This window comes from Myotis lucifugus, unplaced genomic scaffold, assembly GCF_000147115.1.
Source record: "Myotis lucifugus unplaced genomic scaffold, Myoluc2.0 scaffold_353, whole genome shotgun sequence".
In the NCBI taxonomy this organism is placed as follows: domain Eukaryota; kingdom Metazoa; phylum Chordata; class Mammalia; order Chiroptera; family Vespertilionidae; genus Myotis; species Myotis lucifugus.
In genome coordinates, this window is record NW_005871401.1 from 84525 (window position 1) to 107636 (window position 23112).

The following is a 23112-nucleotide window of genomic DNA, read 5'->3' on the forward strand; positions in this document are numbered from 1 at the left end:
AATCTCCCACAATCACATCGTTATACCATTTGTATAGGATCTTAAATGTTCATTTGTGCTTTCCCATGGGTTTTCATTGGATCCTCACAACAACTCTGTGAGGACATTATTTTTAATTTCCACATTTTATAGAAGAGGAAACAGAATCAGAAAAGTGAAGTCACAGCTAGTTAGCAGTAGAAGGGGACTTTCTACTTTTTCATAAAAAGCAGTAGGATGGGAAAGGGTGGACTTTTCCTCGCTTTGGGCATGGGTGAGCATTCTTTTCTTTTGTTTATAGGATGAAGACCAAAACCAAAAAAAATTGAATCTGAGGAAGAAACCACAGGTAAAGCATGCTGGGGTTGACTAGGAGACTGTTTCTTATTTGCTTTCCAATGGCCAACCATCTATCTAAAATGGTTTTATTGTAGTCCTTTCTAGAAAAAAAAATTTACATCAAAATAATTGTTACATCATTACAAATACCAAGGAAAGGACCCTCCCCCCAAAAAAATAATACAATAATCCATATATACAAAAGAGCAGCCTCAGCTAAAGAAGTTAGATCACATTTTATAGATGACTAGGCTATAGTAGTAATTGCTAACAATTTTAATATGTGCTACCAGTATATGTGAATATATTTACTTTTAAATAATAAAACACTGCTGTACAAATAAATGCACCTTAAAGACAAACCAAATTTTGAACACATAAATAACATTTTAATAATTTTCACCATTACTCTTTAATGAAATAATATCACTAAATACATTTCATTAGTTTTGATATTTTTTATTTGATTTTAATGGCATATTGCATATTAGCTGGAAAAGATACCTCACAAAGAGCAACATACACAATTAAGCACATAGAGAGAGATTCATCATGAATGATAGTAGATGTAAATCTATATTTCAAATAGTCTGATTAGGGGGCAGGCTGGCTTTCTGTTATATCTGAACAGTTTTTCATTTTTTAAACCCCATAATGTGGCTGCTGAGCAGCTTCTACTGTGCTTAGAAGTGTAGGCTGTCGTTTTATTATTCACTGGTGCTGCATTTTGTCTTTATTTTCAATCCAGCATTCATTTCTCTATAAGAATGTCTAAGCCACTGTCCATTTGTGAAGATCATGTTAAAGATCATGTTATCTAAAACTAGATCACATAGTCCATAATGTTCCTTTATCAAGCACATGTATGTGAACCTCTGTCTTAAAACAAAAATCCTCTTGCCTTGGCTGGGTGCCTTAATTGGTTGGAGCATCATCCAGTTCACCAAAATGTTGTGGGTTCAATCCCCAGTCAGGGGGTGTAAGGAGGCAACTAATCAATGTTTGTATTTCACATAAATCTCTCTCTCTCTCTCTCTCTCTCTCTCTCTCTCTCTCTCTCTCTGTCTCCCCTCTCTTTTTCTCTTTCCACTAACTCTCCCCCCTCCTTTCTCTAAATATTAATAAACTTAAAAAAAACCCTCTCTTAACCTCATAGCCCCCTCCAATTATCACCCCATTTTACACAACACTCTCAAAAATATCCTGTGCTCAATTTCTCTTTTCCCATTCTTTCTGGAACCCAGTCAGGCTTGAGTTCCCAACATTGCACCAGAATTATATTTGTCAAGGTCACCGTCTTACTGGAGATGCCTTAGACACAGCTGCTGATCGCCCCTCCCTTCTCTTTGCCTCTGTGCCACCTTTCTCTGTTTATTCGTCTGTTACTGCACTGGCCACATCTTCCCATCTCCTCTACCAACTCTTCAACATCTGCCTCACCTCTAAATGTCATAGGGCTCACACCCTCCAATGGCTTTAAATTTTATGCACAGAATAAGCCAAAATCTTTACGTAGCCCACAAAGTTCCAATGATCAATTGCCTGCCCCTCCGTACTCTGACCTCCTCCTCCTGCTCTCCCTCCAGCCACACTGTCCTCCAGACCAACAGGGCACCACACTGCACATGTGCTCCCACCACACAGCTTCCCCCCAGCTTTTTCCTCTGACCATGACACTTCATCTCTAGACATCTGCATGGCTTGTTCACTCACCTTCAGGTTTCTGTTCTAAGGTAAACTTCTTCCCAAAGTCTTTCCTGACAACCCTATATGAAATAGCAATCCTTCCCTCTCTCTCCACCATCTCTATCTTTCTCACCGTACATAGCATTTGTCACTATATGTCATACTATGTATTTATTTCTTAATCATTTTGATCTTCTTTTCCTACTAGAAATGTAAGCTCTTTGACTTGGTGATATTCATAGTTGTATCCCAAAAAGCTAGAACAGTGCCTCGCACACAGTAGGCTCTCTATAAATATTGAATGAATTATTATAAATGCAGGCACAGGTCCCAACCCATATTTAAATATTAGTAAAGATTTTTTTTTCCTACTTTTTCAATTGGGGCCATATCCAATCTCCCACAATCACATCGTTGTAGCATTTGTATAGGATCTGAAATGTTCATTTTTATTTTCCACATTTTATAGAAGAGGAAACAGAATCAGGAAGGTGAAGTCACAGCTAGTTAGCCGCAGAAGGGGGCTTTCTACTTTTTCATAAAAAGCAGTAGGATGGGAAAGGGTGGACTTTTCCTCGCTTTGGGCATGGGTGAGCATTCTTTTCTTTTGTTTATAGGATGAAGCCCAAAACCCAAAAAGATTGAATCAGAGGAAGAAACCACAGGTAAAGCATGCTGGGGTTGACTAGGAGACTGTTTCTTATTTGCTTTCCAATGGCCAACCATCTATGAAAAATGGTTTCATTGTAGTCCTTTCTAGAAAAAAAAATAAAATTTACATCAAAATAATTGTTACATCATTACAAATACCAAGGAAAGGACCCCCCCCCCAAAAAAATAAGTCCATATACACCAAAAAGCTGCCTCTGCTAAAGAAGTTAAATCATGTTTTATAGATGACTAGGCTATAGTAGTAATTGCTAAAAATTTTAATATGTACTACCAATATATGTGAATATATTTACTTTTAAATAATAAAACACTGCTGTACAAATAAATGCACCTTAAAGACAAACCAAATTTTGAACACATAAATAATTCTATCTAGTAAAAGACAAAAAGGGTAATTGACCGTACCTTTGCTATGCTTCCCATTGGCTAATCAGGGCGATATGCAAATTAACTGCCAAGAAAGATGGTGGTTAACCGCCAACAAAGATGGCAGTTAATTTGCATACGTAGGCGCCAAGCAACAGAGTGGAGCCAGCTGGCCTCAGGCAGGAGCAGCGAGCGAAGGCCAGCGTGGTGAGGGAAGAGTAAAGAGGGAAGTCCGCCACGCCGGCCTCTGCCAAGCCCCAGGGGCCCGCACAGCGAGCGAAGAGCTAAGCCCCCCCCCCTCCGCTCTGGCCCCTCCCGGCAAAGAGCGAAGGCCTGGGTTACGGGTCTGGAGGAAAACTGGTGCCAGCAGCCAGGGGAAGGGGCCCCTGAGGGGCCCCAGACTGCAAGAGGGCACAGGCCAGGCTGAGGGACCCATCTGAGTGCACAAATTTTTGTGCACCGGGCCTCTAGTATTTAATAATTTTCACCATTAATCTTTAATGGAATAATATCACTAAACACAGCTCATTAGTTTTATAATTTTTCATTTGCTCTTAATGGCATATTGCATACTAGCTGGAAAAGATACCTCACAAAGAGCAACATATACAATTAAGCACATATGGTAGAGAGAGATTCATCATGAATGATAGTAGATGTAAATCTATATTTCAAATAATTTGATTAGGGGGCAGGCTGGCTTTCTGTTGTATCTGAACAGTTTTTCATTTCTTTTTAACCCCATAATGTGGCTGCTGAGCAGCTTCTGCTGTGCTTAGAAGTGTTGTAGACAGTCGTTTTCTTATTCACTGGTGCTGCATTTTGGCATTATTTTCAATCCAGCATTCATTTCTCTATAAGAATGTCTAAGCCACTGTCCATTTGTGAAGATCATGTTAAAGATCATGTTAACTAAAACTAGATCAAATAGTCCATAATGTTCCTTTTATCAAGCTCATGTATGTGAACCTCTGTCTTAAAACAAAAACCCTCTTGCCTTGGCTGGGTGCCTTGGTTGGAGCGTCATCCAGTTCACCAAAAGGTTGCAGGTTCAATCCCCAGTCAGGGGGTGTACAGGAGGCAGCTGATCAATGTTTGTCTTTCACATCAATGTTTCTCTCGCTCGCTCACTTGCTCTCTCTCTGTCTGTCTCTCTCTTTTCCCTCCTTCTCTCTCTCCCTTTCTCTCTCTACATATTAATAAACATATCAGGTGAGGAGTTTTTTTTTTAAATAACCTTCTCTTAACCTCATAGCCCCCTCCAATTATCACCCCATTTTACACAACACTCTCAAAAATATCCTGTGCTCAATTTCTCTTTTCCCATTCTTTCTGGAACCCAGTCAGGCTTGAGTTCCCACCATTGCACCAGAATTACATTTGTCAAGGTCACCATCTTACTGAAGATGCCTTAGACACAGCTGCTGATTGCTCCCTCCTTCTCCTTGCCTCTGTGCCACCTTTCTCTGTTTATTCGTCTGTTACTGCACTGGCCACATCTTCCCATCTCCTCTACTAACTCTTCAACATCTGCCCCACCTCTAAATGTCAGAGGGCTCACACCCTCCAATGGCTTTGCATTTCATGCACAGAATAAGCCAAAGTCTTTAGAGTAGCCCACAAAGTTCCAGTGATCAATTGCCTGCCCCTCCGTACCCTGACCTCCTCCTCCTGCCCTCCCTCCAGCCACACTGTCTTCCAGACCAACAAGGCACCACACTGCACATGTGCTCCCACCACACAGCTTCCCCCCAGCTGTTTCCTCCGACCATGACACTTCATCTCTAGACATCTGCATGGCTTGCTCACTCACCTTCAGGTTTCTGCTCTAAGGTAAACTTCTCCCCAAAGTCTTCCCTGACAACCCTATATGAAATAGCAATCCTCCCCCTCTCTCTCCATCATCTTTCTCACCCTACATAGCACTTGTCACCGTATGTCATACTCTGTATTTATTCTTTATTCATTTTTATCTGCATTTCCTACTAGAAATGCAAGCTCTTTGACCTGGTGCTGTTCATACGTGTAGCCCCAGAATACAGAACAATGCCTTGCACATAGTAAGCTCTCTATAACTATTGAATAAATATGTTATGAATGCAGGGACAAGTCCCAACCCATATTTAAATATATGTAAAGATTATTTTCTTCCTACTTTTTCAGTAAGACATATAAATTAATATAATTTCTGTTATTTTAACCACTGGATTATCTTTACACTCTCAGGGTATATATAAGCCACTTTGACAATTAATTGGTCTAGAGCAGTGGTTCTCAACCTTCTTAATGCCGCGACCCTTTAATACAGTTCCTCATGTTGTGGTCACCCCCAATTTCATTGTTACAAATTGAATATAATTAAAGCATAGTGATTAATCACAAAAACAATATGTAATTATATATGTGTTTTCCGATTGTCTTAGGCGACCCCAGTGAAAGGGTCGTTCGACCCCCAAAGGGGTCGCGACCCACAGGTTGAGAACCACTGGTCTAGAGGAATGGTTTTCAGCCTTTGGAGTTTGTTTTATCCACCGAGCCAAACTGGTTTTGGCTGGAGTTTGTTTTAAAGTACAGATTCCAAAGTCTTCTCCCAGAGATTCTGATTCAGGGGTCTATTGTTTGGGTCAAAGAATCTGCATTTGTAAGATAATGCACCACATTGTCACAGAGATGGTCAATTGGGAATACCTGATCCATATACTTGGTAGTCTTTTTCAGTCTGTAACTCCAGACGGAAGAAAAATGGGGGAAAAACTTCTATGGCATGCCTCAGTCAGCTCACCCACAGGATGATTTAGGTTCCATGCTTCCTAGACAAGTGGTTCTCAAGGTTTGGGATTACGGAGATTGTATCTAGATATCTAGTCTCTATCAGTCAGTATTAACTAGGGTATGCAGCATAAACACCAATCCCCAAATCTCAGTGGCTTAACAACAACAAAAGTTAATTTTTGCTCAGACAAAGTCTACTATAGTCTGAGTGACTCTCCCGGGAAAGTATCTTCCATTTGTTGGCCCAGCATTCTAGGCTGCTTTGAGTCTATGGTATCTCTGCAACACATAGTATTCTATTCTCAGCCGGGCAAGAGAAAGCTGGGTCATTGAGCACTGGCAATTAAATGATTCAACCTGAAACCAATACAGGTTACTTCAGCTTATATCTTATTAGCCAAAGCGAGTCACCACCATATCTCAAGAAGGACATGTAACCTTCTCATTTGCCTGGAAGTGGAGTAAAATAAGATTTTGTAAACAGTATTAATGTTTACAACAAATATAAACATTAAAAAAACACTTAGATCGACCACCCCATCTTATACCATCAACTACACACATAATAGTAGTTGTTATTTTAGTGTCTGTTATTGTGGGATGGAAGTGACACAGTTAAATCACTGATGATTTAAATAATTCTGCTACTTATTAATCTTAATAGCATCTACATCAAGCATGTCAAACTCAAAGGCTAACACGGGCCAATTAAACAAGATTTAAGTTTATGTGGGCCGCAAAAAACAAAAGCTTCAATTATCATAGAAAAGTAGGTTTATTTCGGTAGAGACATGCTGAATACCAAGGGCTGAAATAAATGAGTAATTGTTAACATAATAGAACATTTTAATAAAAATTAATATTTTTTCTTGAACAGTAACTTACCAGACACTCAATAACTGCACAAATTAATAAGCATAATGCAAAGAAACCTATTTTTTTATTCTCCAAAAGCAAAATATTTCCTGTTGTACACACCAAACAAGTCAGTACAAGACTAATGATGTGGCTATTAGCTGCTAAAATACTTGCTGCGAGTATTAGTGGAGTGAAATGGTGCACCTGTGCATAAGACGCCTAAGAAAAATGAATGCAACACGATTATAGTAATCAGTCATTAGCAAACGTTGTAGTTTGTTATTAATCATTATGTGTAACAGTCTATTGTGAAAATTAAGTTTAAAATTTTTTATTAAAACGTTTCTTACATACCATTATATTGACTGGCCCACAGAAATATTCATTGCAGGCCGCATGCGGTCTGTGGGCCTCGAGTTTGACATTCTTGATCTACATACTTTGGAAAGATAGTATACATAAATGCATGAGGCATAGTTTATTTCTGTCTTTAGGCAAAGTGTACAAATGCATTTACGAATCCCTTTAATAACTTCTTCAAATATCACCAGCCTATTGCTCTGGACATTGAGGACCCATAGACACGTGTGACTGACCCAGTCCCTTTAGAGTTAAAGCTTATTTCTAAGCTTTTCTGGGATGAATTTGCTTTCTTCTTTTGGCCTTCCCTTATTATGCTTGGGTTTCAGTTTCTCAGGTCTGCTAAATCCCTTACAACCAACCTATCTGCTTTCTAGCTTCCAACATTTTGATAACATCTGAAGTCTGCAGTACTCTCCCATTTTCTTTTCTTTTTTAAAAAATATATTTTATTGATATTTTACAGAGAGGAAGGGAGAGAGATAGAGAGTTAGAAACATTGATGAGAAAGAAACATCGATCAGCTGCCTCCTGCACATCTCCTACTGGGGATGTGCCCGCAACCAAGGTACATGCCCCTGACCGGAATCGAACCTGGGACCTTTCAGTCCGAAGGCCAACGCTCTATCCACTGAGCCAAACCGATTTTGGCTCCCATTTTCTTTAGAATGATTGGTTATGTCTTTTTTAAAAAATATTTTATTCTCATTTTATTGTAACTTGCAGAGATTTGTTTTTTAAAGCCTGTGTTCAGTCTCCCATGTCTAAGCACAGGACCAATGAAAAGGGTTATACTCTGCTTCCATTTCTTCACTTCCCATTCTGGCCTCAATTCACCAAGGTTTGGTTTCTGCCTCTACCACTCAACCAAAACTATTTCCTTGATGGATCCTGATGACCTTTGCTCATTAAATTCAGTGGCCTTTTTTCAGTCTTCATCCTCAGAAGCTCTCTGCAACATTAGACACACTGAGCAAGGGAAGCAAAGTCTCTTTGGCTTTCCCCACATCCTCAGCTCCTTAAATGTAAATTTTCCTCCATGTTCTGTCTTTGTGTGTTTTTTCACCACTCCCTCCATGAATATCAGGCCCATCAGCCCCTAACATGAATCTCAGTGAGGAGAAAGGGAGAAGCTTTCAACTAAAATGAAGGTTAGAGTTTCAATGGTTACACGGAGCTGGGCATTGTAATTGTTGTTATATTATTGTTCCTGGGACTAAGAATCTTTTAACTTTTTGTTTTAGCTCTAATCTAAGGGTGACTGAAAAGTTATGGCACTTGTCCAAGTTTCTATGCAAAACATCAAGGAAAAATGAGACCTCAGAAAGATCTAAAGGGATAAAGGGGAAATCAAGTTGATTTCTTTTTGCACCCAACTAAAATACCACTGCTTCAATAAAAGGGTGATACCTATAAGAGTGACAGTCTCTGCTGTAGGAGATAAGTAACCATAAAATATCAACTCTACTAAGTGGTACCTGGACCCATGAAAAGTGTGTAACAGGTAGATTTCATTCAAGGTTAGTGTTTCAAAAGACAGTGTATTGAATGACCTATTTGTCCAATTTTCTTGTTTCTATGGCTATTTAATAAAGTTTATTGAAAAGCACATTAGATAAAATGACTTGCACGACTTTTACAAAATTTTGCATGGCTTTAATTGACTGGTTTTTATTTGTCTTCATAATAACACTTAAAGATTGTTTGCTTTGTTTCTGCAGCAGCTTGCTGTGACCACAGCTGGAGGGCACTGAGAGGAGAGGGGGCTCGAGTTGCTGGGGGTTGGGGAGACTAGAGGACAGAGCACCCATCTCTAGAGGGGGTGACTAGGGCATAGAAAGAACGCTGGCTTTCCACAACTGACTTTTGGCCCAATTGGCCTGTTCCCAGCCCTCATCATATTTCTCTGGATTCCTGCAGGTCTAATTGGCTTTTTCCCTCTCTGATCCATCTCCGGAAAGATTTTCCTCAAATGCAAATTTGCTTCCCAGCTTAAAGCCCCTCGGTGACTGCCTCAGGACCTGCTCTTATCTCCCCACCACCTCTCACTCTACTCTCCAGCCTCAAGTGCACTGTTCTTCCTCCCAGTCCTGCCTGGAGTGCCTACCCACCACCCCTCTGCCAGCAGCCTCCTCCTCAGCACCCTCAGAACTCAACCCAGACATCAGGTCTTCCAGGAAATGTTGCCAAGTCTCCTGGTCAGCCAGGGGCCTGGAACACTGTCCTAAAGGCACCTGGCCCACATGGATCAGAGCTTCCTCGGCCAGGTTAGTGTGCTGGTAGGACCAGCACATTTATTCTCCTGGCCTGAGGCACAGGGTGATGCTTACTAACTCATTTATTGAATTAATTGATAAATGAGCTAATAATCTGTCTTCTAAGCTTCAGACACACATTATCTCTTCCTACATAATATCTCCAGATACATGTCCTTCAGGCACCTCACGCTCAACAGGTCTCAAACCAAATTCATAGTACTGCCCAACCGGTGCTGCTCAGTAGATTCGATTCTTGGTCATGGCACATGCCTGGGTTGCTCCTCAGTAGGGGATGTGCAGAAGGCAGTTGATCAATGTTTCTCTCTCTCCCTCTACTTTTCTCTCTCTCTCTCTCTCTCTCTCTCTCAAAAAAAAGCAATAAGAAAGCAATAAGAACAAATTTTTTAAAAGAATAAATGAACCTTTATTTTTTAAAAAATTCATAATGCTCTAATTTAACTTAATATCTATTTTGATTAATGTCATTATACATCCTTACTATCACTCAACCGCAAAACCTAGAACCATCCTCCACCACTACATGCAATAAGTTGTCCAATCCCATTGCTTTTGCTTGCTCAAGTGTCTTTCCAAACTTTTCTCACTCTCACTCCTGCTGCCTCTTCCTCCCCAATTTCCTAATGACCACCCATTTGAAGCGCACATACACACACACACCACTGCATGCCCATCAGTTGGGACTGCTCACAATTCCCTAAATACAGCCTGCACCATCCCTCCTGGGCTTTGCTGGCGCCAGCCCTCTGCTAGCACCTGTTCTTCCTCCCCTTGCTCACCTGCTGCCACCTCCATGAGGCCTTTTAAAAACCCCCTTGAAAGACTCTCTTCCACTTAGAAGGCAGAATCCACGCCATGTTCATCTGAGAAGGATTTTGCACACAGTAGGAGTTTAATAGGTAGTTTTGCATTTATTAATAGAAACAATCAATTTCACTCATCAATTCATTCCCATCTATATATATAAAAAGCTAATATGCTAAGTGCCCCTCTGACTGTCCAACCGGTCACTATGACACGTACTGACCACCAGGGGGCAGACGCTCAATGAGGAGCTGTTGTGACACGCACTGGCCATTTACAAGAAACAGCACTGCAGATCTGGTGCCGACAAAGCAATGTGGGACACAGGCCCCATCACCATCCCAGAGTGACAGCCCACCAAATCGCAGTCAACGCTGCTGAGACCCCATGGCACAAAATGCGGCCCACAGCCCAGCCTAGCCCAGAAACGGTGGCTGTGGGCGCCAGGCAATGACGTCACATAGCAACACCTGGGTTCCTCTCTCTAGCGACTAGCCTCCTTGTAGTTTCTTTAGCCCAGGAACATAACTTACTTTATAGCCAGGTGCAAACATTTTACACTTTAACCAAATGTCTGTGAAGCATTTTCCCAGGCCTCATCTCATTTGATCCTCACGGAAGTCCTGGAGCAGGTAGATAGGAGACTCAATAGAATCCTATTTTCTTTTCATTAGCTGGAAAACGAAAATTTAGAAAGTTTGGAAACTTGACCCAACTGACAAGAAGTAAGAAATAGTGGAACTTGAAAATGACTTCAGGTTTTCTCACTGCACAGAATATAGTCAAACACGGCTGCAGTTAAATATTTTACCCTTTGTTCTCCCTGCGTGATCTACAATAATAATCTGCTTCATGTTGATATTTACTGCTGTATTGCTGACAATTACCTGAAAGAGAAGTTGGGGTGCTTCACTGGGCTGGAAGAAGTTTAGCTAAACCAGAAAGCAGGTCTAACTAAGCAAGCTTATTCTATACATATAAAAGGCTAAGTTGACTTGTGCATACATGATACATATAAAGCTCTTGCTGGTACCAATTGCATGTGTGTCATTGTTGATCGTTAATTTGGTTGATACTTCTATTATAGAGAAAGGGCAAATAGTGATATTAAAATATTTCTTCTAATTAATTTCCTTTCAATGAGCACGAATCCGTGCACCAGGCCACTAGTAAGACTGTATTTAGCATCAAATTTGTTCCTCCTTAACATGACTGATGAGATCTGTTGATTTCTTCAAAGGTAGAATGTTATGCTGGCTTTAGGATAATAATAGCTCCCATTGATTACCTGTCAAGCATTATATGCATATTTCTAATCTTTGTAATAACCTTGCAAAATAGAAGAGCTCATCCCCATTTTATAGATGAAGAAACTCACATTCATGAGGGCAACTGTAAGTGCCCAAGCTGCACTAGAAGCTGGGCTTCTCTAATTCTAAAAACAGCCAGACCACATCCCCCTTGTACTATGGGGTAAGTGAGTCTGTTTTGTTCCTTTTCTTCACTTATTCATCTTCAAAAAAGAAGACTTTGGTTTGTTGCTAAGTCAATGTTTAATTTGTGTTTTATAGGTAAGCTTGGCATCCGACACATCTCAGGAGGATCTGGTGGACAGACAGTGCTTAATTGAAAAATACACACATCTCTTCTGCCATAAAGTCTTCTGCCATCCATGGCAGAGGTGCATCAATGGGAAATGCATCTGTAAACTCCCTTACCAGTGCCCAAAGAATGGCACCACAGTGTGTTCAACCAACGGGAGAAGCTTCCGGACTTACTGCCAGCAAAAGAGTTACGAATGTCTTTATCCAGAGGCAAAGTTTTTAAACAGTGGAGCATGTACAGAAACAGGTAGGAAAAGCCTAGTTTTGTTGTTGTTGTTAATTCTCACCCAAGGATATTTTTCCCATTGATTTTTAGAGAAAGTGAAAGGGAGAGACAGAGAGAGAAACATCGGAAGTGAGAGAGACACATCGATTGGTTGCCTCCCGCACTCTGCCCTAGAGGGACTGGGGATCCCTCCAACCCAGGCTATGTGCCCTTGACCCTGAATCAAACCTGAGACTCTTTGGTGCACGGGCCCATACTCTAATCACTGAGCAACACCAGCCTGGGCAGGAAAAGCCTAGTTTATTCTATGGTATAAGAAAGAAATTGCTGCCCTAACCGGTTTGGCTCAGTGGATAGAGCATCAGCCTGCGGACTCAAGGTCCTGGGTTCGATTCTGGTCAAGGGCATGTACCTTGGTTGCGGGCACATCCCCAGTGGAGAGTGTGCAGGAGGCAGCTGATCGATGTTTCTCTCTCATTAATGTTTCTAATTCTCTATCCCTCTCCATTCCTCTCTGTAAAAAATCAATAAAATATGTTTAAAAAAAAAAGAAAGAAAGAAATTGTCTACCATACTTTCTATCAGAAAATACTTTTCCTACAAAATGTTATGATGACAATTCAAAATTCTCTCTAGTCTCAATAACAATTGGGGTGATAACTAAAGAAATCAGAATGTAGCCAGAACTTGGGTCCATAGCCCAAGGACTCGACGCCAGTCCTCCCCTTAATGCTCCTGCAATGCTTTGTTGCCCAGCCCTTCAGAATTGTCCCCACCTAAAAGGTCATTGACTTGGTTCAGAACCCAGTGAAAAAGTCTTTACATGAGATTGGCCCTGATATGGAGCCCCCCTCTGGACCTCCAGCCCGTCATTTCTTCCAGCATTCATCCCACCAGCCCCTGGCCCCAACCCCACCAGCCCTGATCCAAGGGGAGCTCAGGCCACTGCTGACCTAGGACATACTCCAACCTCGCATACTTGACACCTCAGAACAGAGAGCTTGTCTACAACCAGGTGCCTAATGTGGTAAGAAGGCTGGGATGCTAATATGTAGATTTAGTGGAGTAATTAAGATTAGGAATCTCACTGTCAGTCAGATTTAACTACAAGCCCTCCAAGCCCCAATTATGTGACCTCTCTGGGCCCCAGCTTCCACATCTGCGAGATGTGAATCATAGTAATTCCTGTCTGCCTGCTCTCTGTGAGTCTGTCTCTATTTTGCTTGGTAGTTCAGTTTGTTCATTAAATTCCACATATGCGTGAAATCATATGGTACTTGTCTTTTTCCGACTGGCTTATTTCACTTAGCATAATATTCTCTAGGTCCATCCATGCTGTTGCAAAATGTGTTCATGGGTAGGAAGAATTAGCATCATTAAAATGTCCATTCTACCCAAAGCCATCTACAGATTCAACACAATTCCTATCAAGATACCAATGGTGTATTTCACAGAACTAGAACAAATATTTCAAAAATTTATATGGACCCACAAAAGATCCTAAATAGCAACACCAATCTTGATAAAGAAGAATAAGTTGGAAGAATCACGCTACCTGATATCAAACTATACTATAAGGCCATAGTAATCAAAACAGCATGGTACTGGTATAAAAACAGACATATAGATCAATGGAACAGAATAGAGAGCCCAGAAATAAATCCACACCTTTATAGTCAATTAATATTTGACAAAGGAGGCAAAAACATACAATGGACTAAATATAGTCTATTCAATAAATGGTGTTTGGAAAATTGGACAGCTACATGCAAAATGTATATATATCACTAGACCACCTTCTTACAGCCACACAAGAAAACATTCTTTTTAAAGGCATCATGATATACACCAGTTTGCAGTCACCTAGATATTTTTGTGGTGCTGAGTTAAGATGCTGAAGTACTGTGGAAAAGGAGAAAGAAAGCTCATTATTTGAGCCCATCTCTACTATTGTTGGAAATCAGGAAAGCAATAGTAGAGGTTATTTTGTCAGTGTCAGACTTTTGTTCTCTTGAACCATTAAAGACCTTAAATATATATGAGAGTTCACAAACCTGGCTTACATTTTCATTATTTGTTTGGTGTACTTTTAAGAGCATGGACTTTGGAGTGAGCTCAATATAGTACAGTGATTTTTCAACCCTTTCCATCTCATGGCACACCTAAACTAATTATGAAATTCTGCGGCACACAAAAAAATAAAATTTTTGCCTATCTGACAGAAAAAATAGCTATATTTTTGACTCATTCACACTAGACAGCTGTTGTGTTGGCTGTGGTCACTTTTTTTATTTGACTAAGGGAAAAGAGGTCAGTGCCCCTGACTAAATAGTCAGGTATTGCATGTTTTACAAATTCTTGCAGCACACCAGTTGAAAATCGCTGACATAGCAGGTTCAGATTCCTGACTTCACTACTTGAGTAAATAAGTTAACTTCATGTATAAAAAGGGAGGAACTTAGGTTTCTCGTGTGTAAAAATGGGGATAGATCGGCCTAATCTTCATAAGATTGGTGTGGGGATTTTGTAATATTCTAAAGAACTGTGTAGCACAGCCAGTGACACATAATAAGCCCTCATAAAATAATTGCTTACCATTCCTTGTTAAATCTTCATGGTGTTTAAAGTTAATTTGAAATTATGTATTTTGTTATTTAAAGGCTTTTAATCAAGAGGAGAAAAGTGAATGCCTAAACGTTGCAAATTCTTTTGGTTTTATTTTAGGACAATTTAACATTTCCTTGAAGCATGGCAATAGAGATTCAGAGGGAATTGTTGAAGTAAAACTTGTAGACCAAGATGAGAAAATGTTCATATGTAATGACAGCTGGAGCATAACGCAGGCCAATGTGGCCTGCCTCGACCTTGGATTCCAACAGTGAGTGCCTGTGTCAGGGGATTTTCTCAGAGTTGATTTTCTTGTTCCAACTCTTTGTTTTTTGATTACCTGACACAACTTCCTCATATGCAACCTGAGAATATGAACTGCCTGCCTCAATCCAGCATTGTTAGACGGATTAAATGTGCTCATAATGGACTAACTCTTAGAACACTGCTGAGCACAGAGCAACTGGAAGTTTGTTAAAGTATCTGGATAGAAATTCTTTGCTGATTTGGAGAGTTGCAAACATTTATTACTGTCTGTCTCTCCTCATCTATTTGGTGTCTACTTTTCATACTTAATATTATTTATTTATGTATTCTTCCTTTTTTCCTTGATCAAATTTGCATAGATTTGTCTATTTGATTAATGTTTTTTATCTTTATATTTGTAAATTGTCCCTTGTTTCTTTATTTTCAACGTCATTAACTTTTGCTGCTATTATGTTTGGCTCTATCTTCTTTTCTGTATGTAATTTTTCTAATTCCTTGAGTTAAATATTTAACTCATCAATTTTCAATGGTTTCCTTTTTTCTAAGGATAGGCATTTAAAGGTACACATTTTGGCCCTAACTAATGTTTCATCTTCATGCCCATTGGCCTCCATAGTTGTATTTTACTTATTGTTGAGTTCAAAATATTTTCTAATTTTTCAAATATGATTTAATCTCTGGACCCATACATAATTTAGAAGTTATTTTCCTTTCCTAATGAATAGTTTGCTTTTAGTTAGCTTTTTGTTATTGATTTTCTAGTTAATTATATTGTAGTCAGAGAATGTCTCTATCTAATGACAATTGTTTAAATATTTGTTGAGACTTGATTTGTGCCAAATATATTTTAAATACTTCATGTGCAGGGTTCTATATAATAGACTAGAGGCCTAGTGCATAAAATTCATGCAAAGTAGGGTCCCTAGGCCTGGCTGGGGATCAGGGCTCATCTGTGGGGTGCCTGGTGAGGTGATGGGGGGCCCCGCTGGCACCCACCTTGGCCAGCCTGGCACCACCTGCTCGCCGGCCCCACCCCCCACCACCCTCGCTGGTCGCCTTCTTCTGCAGGGCAACCGGTGGGGTGATTGGGGGCCCCTCTGGCACCCGCCTTGGCTGGCCTCAGTCCTGTGGGCTGAGGGCAGCTCCTGTGTTGAGCATCTGCCCCCTGGTAGTCAGTGTGCATCATAGCAACCAATTGTTCCACTGGTCTTTCTGCCATTTGGTCAATTTGCATATTAGGCTTTTATTATATAGGATATGTTATTTATTAGAATAAGCAGGCTTGTTAACTGCCTTCTTCAAATCATTTCCCACTTATAAGTTTTCTGTGTCTTTATATTTTAAGTATGTCCCTTACAAACAGCATATATCTAGATTTTTTTAACAGAACATGACAATCACTATCTGAAGAGTCCATTTACACTGTTGTGATTATTTACATTATTGAATTTATTTTTCTTATCTTATTTTGGGCTTATTATTTATCCTGCCTTTTCTGTGCTCTTGTTTCTTCTTTTACTAACATCTATTAGGTTAATAAAGTTGTTGCTTTTTTAATCTTCCCCCTTTTTCCTCCATGTGATTTGGAAATTATACATTCTATTTCTATTCCTTCGGTGTCTATCTTTACATTAACACTGTGAATCCTTGACTTAGCAAGGCCTCTCCTTCTTCGGGAATAATAAAAAGAATAGCATTACCCTATCAAGTTTCCAGTATTTAGTTCCACCTTATTTTAATATGTCCTTGAAGTTAATTGCTATCATCATAGAATAAGCAATTATTATTATTGTTGTTCAGTCAGTGCTTACTCAGATTGACTTGATTTTACCAACTTCTTGGTTTTTGTTACTTCTTGCATCTCACTCCGTAAGTCTGGATTCCATTTTCTTCCTCCTCAACTGTATCTGTTAATCATTTCTCAATGAGAGTCTCTTATCATTAAATTGAGTTACAGGGTATTTGTGATTTTCAACAGTCTGTGACCCACAACCTGTGATTCAACCTACATAAACTTAGTCTTTGATCTCTCACTATTTTGTTCTTATCATATTTTGCATAAGCTCACTGTCAAACTTCTCTGATTTGAGCCAGTGGGTATTTCCCTCACTTCCTTGAGAGCTCATTGTAGGCGTTTATTACAGTTTATCTAATATTTTTAGATAGTTTTAGGTTGAAAGCTTTTTCAAATTATTCACCTGTCCTAAAACACGATTTGGCTTCCTTGTCAAATCTGCAGGCTTCCATTTTTGCACAGCAGCACTGTACCATGCACCTGATTTCTATATAGTAACAGTGTGCAACTTCTAATTCTTGGACTGTGCCCTGTTTTCAGTTTTCAAAGCAGTTGCTAATTCTGGTGATTGTGTGATGTAAAGAGGTGCTATGATGGTCATGCAATTAATACTTAATATTGAATTAAAAGAAATTATTCAACTGTCAGGTTACCCCAAAGAGCTCCCATTTGTTCTCACATTTTGATGCTGTTTGGCACAGTTTCATGACCACTGTTACCTCATTATGGATCTGAAACAATTAAAAATACCCGCCTTATTCTCTTTGTTTTGCCTTTCATGCTAATTTATCTGATATTTATATTGCCATTGCTGCTTTAGTTTTGTTTATGCTAGTATTTGCCTGAAGTATCTTTTTTTAAAATATATTTTTATTGATTTCAGAGAGGAAGGGAGAGGGAGAGAGAGATAGAAACATCAACAATGAGAGAGAATCATTGATCAGCTGCCTCCTGCATGCCCCGTACTAGATATCGAGCCGGCAACCTGGGCACAACCCTGGCATGTGCCCTGAGCGGGATTTGAACTATGACCTCCTGGTTCATAGGTCAATGCTCAACCACTGAGCACACTAGCTGGGCTGCTCGACTTTTTTTATATATATCCATTTTTCTCATCTGCTTCTAAAGAGAAGTAGAGAGCAGTTGACTGTCCTGGAATAGTTCACTGTAAATCATCACCTCTAGGATATATAGCCTCCTGCCCACACAAATTTTGAACAAATTGAGAAGTGCAAGAAATGGCATATAGATGCCAAAATATCACCTTAATACTGTTAAAGATTAATTGTGTAGCTTAGTGTAAAGGCAAAATGGACCTGCTAAAATTAAACCAATTTAACCTCCCAAATCCTAGGCAACAATGGGGCCAACATGGTAAGCCTTCCAGCATGGGGCAGGCAAAAAGGCCCACCCCACCTGCCCCCCAAATGGAAAAGCTGGGCTCACCTGGCCTGATTTATATTTCCAAAATTCCCTGATGAAATTAATCCATTCCCTTTCCTGGAGTGCAGAGGAATTGAAAGATGGAGAGAGGTCAAGAAGGGCACAATTCAAGTTGGAAGGAACATCAAGGGTGAGGAAGAAGAAGCCATCCTCCTTAACAAGAAACAGGAGAGGAAACCAGTTTTTGCTGAGTGCTTGCCATGTTTAGAAACCTGGCTAGTCAGTTTAAGTGGATTTTTATAGTTAATCTTTACAAAACTTGGTGAGATAGTTATATTCCCATTTACAGGTGAAGATACTGATGCTTTTACGCATCTTGTCCAAGCTATTTCTCATATGTAGAAAAAACTCTATTCCCTTTCCTCTAGCAGTTGTTCTCAACCTTCTGGCCCTTTAAATACAGTTCCTCATGTTGTGACCCAACCATAAAATTATTTTCGTTGCTACTTCATAACTGTAATGTTGCTACTGTTATGAATCATAATGTAAATATCTGATATGCAGGATGGTCTTAGGCAACCCCTATGAATGGTTCGTTCGACCACCAAAGGGGTCGCAACCCATAGGTTGAGAACCGCTGCTACAGTAAGGTTATAAATGCAAAGTATTCATTACTTTACCCTAATGTTTCATTTATTCTATTTTCAGAGGAGCTCATGATATTCAAGGAAATTTTCATTTTCCTGAAGATCTCTATACTAGTGCCACTGAATGTCTGCAGGTGCATTGTCAAGGATTCGAGTCCAGCTTGACTGAATGTACTTTTACTAAGAGAAAAATTAACAGTAACCGGGGCATAGCTGGTGTGGTGTGTTACACACAGAATGCAGGTTGGTAGAGTGTTATGCCTGATGTTTTTCCTTTCTTCAAGGTTATTTATTTCAAACCAAGCCTGTAAGAAACAAACAAATGATGGATACCCAGTCGCCAGTCACAGAGGCAAAATCATGTTTTGGAATGAACCTAAATTGGTGTTCTTCCCTTGTTGTACCTTTTTGCCACTCAGATATTCATTCTGTGCGAGTTTCTATATGGGAAGCAGAGTTGCTTGACTCCCCTTTGCTTCCTTGAACATCTGAATTAAGGTTAACACAGCAAGCACAAGTCCATCAAACATCAGAAGAAACCTCAGGATCTCCTTTGAGACGTTCAGCCAATACACATTCCTTTAAAATATTTGTGACCACATCCATGTTTCAATGTCCAGGCCACTCTTTCTCCTTCATCCTGACATTGGAATATTTTAGTCGTACACTAGAATATGGTGTTAAAGGCCAAAGCCTTTAATGGTGCTAAAAATGTACCACCAAAATGTAAATGTCACTACCCAAGTAAGTCTTGTGGTGAAGGTGAGGATGAATGTAGTAGCATGAAAAGAAAGGACGAGGACTAATGTTTGCCAGTATCAGCAAGTGCTCCTGATTCCTGAACCCTTACCCCAATCTCAGCAAATACAGACCTACACAGGAAGTACTGGTTTTCAGAGATAACGGCAGGGCCTTCATATGCCGGTTTTGGTATTTATTTTCCTTATTAACAATATAGACTATGTTGATGCTACTGATACATTTTATATTTATTTTTATTTGATGCCTGACTTTATCTTCAAGTCCCCATTATTCCAAAAATGTAAGTAGCATGTCACCCACAACTCCACAAAAAAATTTCACAAAGACAATTCTTACTTTACAGTTTCTTCAACAAATGACTCCTTTCAGTGTGTGAATGGGAAACCCATTCCTCAAAATAAGGCCTGTGATGGTGTCAATGACTGTGGAGACCAAAGTGACGAGCTGTGCTGTAAAGGTAGAGATCAATTTAGCCTTTAAATCCCCCAAAATGCATCCTTCTAACTAAAAAAGAATTTTTTGTCGACTAAAAAAGTATACATTTTCCCAACTGTTTAAAAATGTCTTTGTAGAATTAATGTGTTTGAATCAAGATTCCATCTTATTCAATTTTAAGAATAAAAAAAGAAAACCAAAACTCTTCTATTTATGTTTGCACAGGGTGCCACGGTAGAAGTTTCCTTTGTAAATCGGGTGTTTGTATTCCAAAACAGCATAAGTGCAATGGTGAGGTGGATTGCATTACAGGAGATGATGAAATTGGTTGTAAAGGTAATATAAGTTTTTGCAGTTACGAATAGATATAACTAAATTGTACCTTTTGATCATCTTCACCCAGTTCTCCCTCTCCTACCCCTTCTCTGGTAACCACAAGTTGAATCTCTGTGCAATGAGTTTGGATTTTTTAGATTCACGGTATGAGATCATACAGTATTCATCTTTTTCTGAAGCTATTTGAGTTCACTCCTTCCATATAATAATTTTTTTTGTTTCTTCTCTTCCTCTTTCCCCTTCTTCCCTACTGCCTCTCTTTCCTCCTTCTCCTCCTGATTCAAAACTCTAAAGTTTAAGGTAAAAGAACATGATATAATAAATTTTTTTAAATCCCCTACAAGGGAATGATTACAACATAATGCTTACTCTTCTTATCAATTTCTTGAATCTGTAAAAAAATATAGTCAACTGTCATTGTTACTTCTGTTTCTGTAAAGGGTCTAATTTTTTCCCCCTCTAAGGAAGGTCAAGTATAAATCTCTTTTTAAATCTCAAGTTAAAATGATTTCCTTGCTGTGGTGAAATTGGTGTGTTAAATGGAAGATGAAACATTTGTAATGCAGTATTAAAAATCAAAGGAAGATGGCATACTGTGGTCCACTTTTATGTTTGTTTGTTCTTTAAATATATTTTATTGATTTTTTACAGAGAGGAAGGGAGAGGGATAGAGAGTTAGAAACATCGATGAGAGAGCAGCATCGATCAGCTGCCTCCTGCACACCCCCTACTGAGGATGTGCCTGCAACCCAGGTACATGTCCTTGACCGGAATCGAACCCGGGACTCTTCAGTCCCCAGGCCAATGCTCTATTCAGTGAGCCAAACCGGCTAGGGCTACTTTTATATTTTTGTAAATATAAATTTAAGTTGTTAAACAATGTCTAAAATAAAAATGCTTTGTGTATATTTTATTCAAGTGAAAATTATCTTTTTGCTTCAGTGATGTTTTTTGTTTGTTTTCAGGAGCTGGACATCCTAAAAGAAAAGGTAAATGTATTTTTATAATAGAAAATTTATATTACAGAATTGAAGATAAGAATAAAGTATTATAACTTTTGTGATATATGTATAGTATATTGATACAGTGTGCATTTTTCTCAAATAAAAAAGTGTCGCCCTGACCAGTTTGGCTCAGTGGATAGAGCGTCGGCCTGCGGACTGAAGGGTCCCAGGTTCGATTCCAGTTAAGGGCATGTACCTTGGTTGCGGGCACATCCCCAGTAGGGGGTGTGCAAGAGGCAGCTGATCGATGCTTCTCTCTCATTGATGTTTCTAACTCTCTATCCCTCTCCCTTCCTCTCTGTAAAAAATCAATAAAATATATTTATATATTTTTAAAGTGTCTTTTGCTGTGGTAAATTGTTTGTTTTTTATTTTTTCAGGCACTTCCTTAGGACGTCGGGATGGTACAGAATTGGAAGAAAACAAAGGTACTGCTATCTTATATTTTAACTGAGGAGGATATGAACATGTGTTACCACTAACCCAGCTTGAATATTAGTTTAGGCACAGAGGCTGTTTTTCATAGTGTGATAGACTTTCAGTCTCATTCTCACACCCCCCCCCCCCCCACAGCCTGCTGACCAAAACCACCCACAGAGGGCATCTCCTGCACATGCCACCTTTGCCTCAAAACCTCTTTTTCACCTTTCCCTCAACACTCGGCAGCTCCTGACCAAACTGCCACCAGAGGAAAGATATCTCTTTGCATGATAGTTAGTGTTTTCTTTTTTTTTAATTAAATCTTTATTGTTCAGATTATTACATCTGTTCCTCTTTTTCCCCCCCCATAACTCCCCTCCTCCCAGTTCCCACCCCACCCTCCGCCCTCACTCCCCACCCACTGCCCTCATCCATAGGTGCACGATTTTTGTCCAGTCTCTTCCCGCATCTCCCACACCCCTTTTCCCCCCAAGAATAGTCAGTCCATTCCCTTTCTATGTCCCTGATTCTATTATAATCACCAGTTCATTCTGTACATCAGGTTATTTATTCACTTGATTTTTAGATTCACTTGTTGATAGATGCATATTTGTTGTTCATAATTTGTATCTTTACCTTTTTCTTCTTCTTCCTCTTCTTAAAGGATACCTTTCAGCATTTCATTTAATACTGGTTTGGTGGTGATGAACTCCTTTAGCTTTTCCTTATCTGTGAAGCTCTTTATTTGACCTTCAATTCTGAATGATAGCTTCGCTGGATAAAATAATCTTGGTTGTAGGTTCTTGGTATTCATCACTTTGAATATTTCTTGCCACTCCCTTCTGGCCTGCAAAGTTTCTGTTGAGAAATCAGCTGACAGTCGTATGGGTATTCCCTTGTAGGTAACTGAGTTTCTTTCTCTTGCTGCTTTTAAGATTCTCTCTTTGTCTTTTGCTCTTGGCATTTTAATTATGATGTGTCTTGGTGTGGTCCTCTTTGGATTCCTTTTGTTTGGGGTTCTCTGTGCTTCCTGGACCTGTAAGTCTATTTCTTTCACCAGGTGGGGGAAGTTTTCTGTCATTATTTCTTCAAATAGGTTTTCAATAACTTGCTCTCTCTCATCTTCTGGCACCCATATAATTCTGATGTTGGTACGTTTGAAGCTGTCCCAGAGGCTCCTTACACTATCTTCGTATTTTTGGGTTCTTTTTTCATTTTGCTTTTCCGGTTGGGTGTTTCTCGCTTCTTCGCATTTCAAATCTTTGACCTGATTCTTGCGCTCCTCTGGTTTGCTGTTGGGAGTCTGTATAATATTCTTTATTTCAGTCAGTGTATGCTTACTTTCTAGATGGTCCTTTATCACACCATCGAGGGTCTCATTAGATTTTCTGTACAACTCATCAAGTTTATCGACAGACTCTAGAAGCCTCTTGAGAGACCTCAAAAGTGTGGTTCTGAACTCAATATCCTCCCTTGATAGTTTTGTCCTGTTTCTTTGTCTCCTGAGTGGTGTG

General features: G+C 39.6%; 1 protein-coding gene across 4 annotated transcripts in view; it reads left to right on the forward strand.

The window, feature by feature from the left end:
• CFI (complement factor I) overlaps positions 1-23112 on the forward strand; it is a 51183-nt gene that overhangs the window by 11749 nt on the left and 16322 nt on the right. For 2 of the 4 annotated variants that reach the window (XM_014466695.2, XM_014466697.2), the window contains 9 exons: positions 281-328; positions 2622-2669; positions 11684-11963; positions 14667-14820; positions 18703-18884; positions 19747-19860; positions 20064-20174; positions 21140-21163; positions 21559-21606. In XM_014466695.2, the coding sequence (XP_014322181.1) occupies positions 281-328; positions 2622-2669; positions 11684-11963; positions 14667-14820; positions 18703-18884; positions 19747-19860; positions 20064-20174; positions 21140-21163; positions 21559-21606 (1009 nt within the window). The remainder of the gene's footprint in view (positions 1-280; positions 329-2621; positions 2670-11683; positions 11964-14666; positions 14821-18702; positions 18885-19746; positions 19861-20063; positions 20175-21139; positions 21164-21558; positions 21607-23112) is intronic. The other 2 variants (XM_014466696.2, XM_014466699.2) reach the window with 2 other exon arrangements.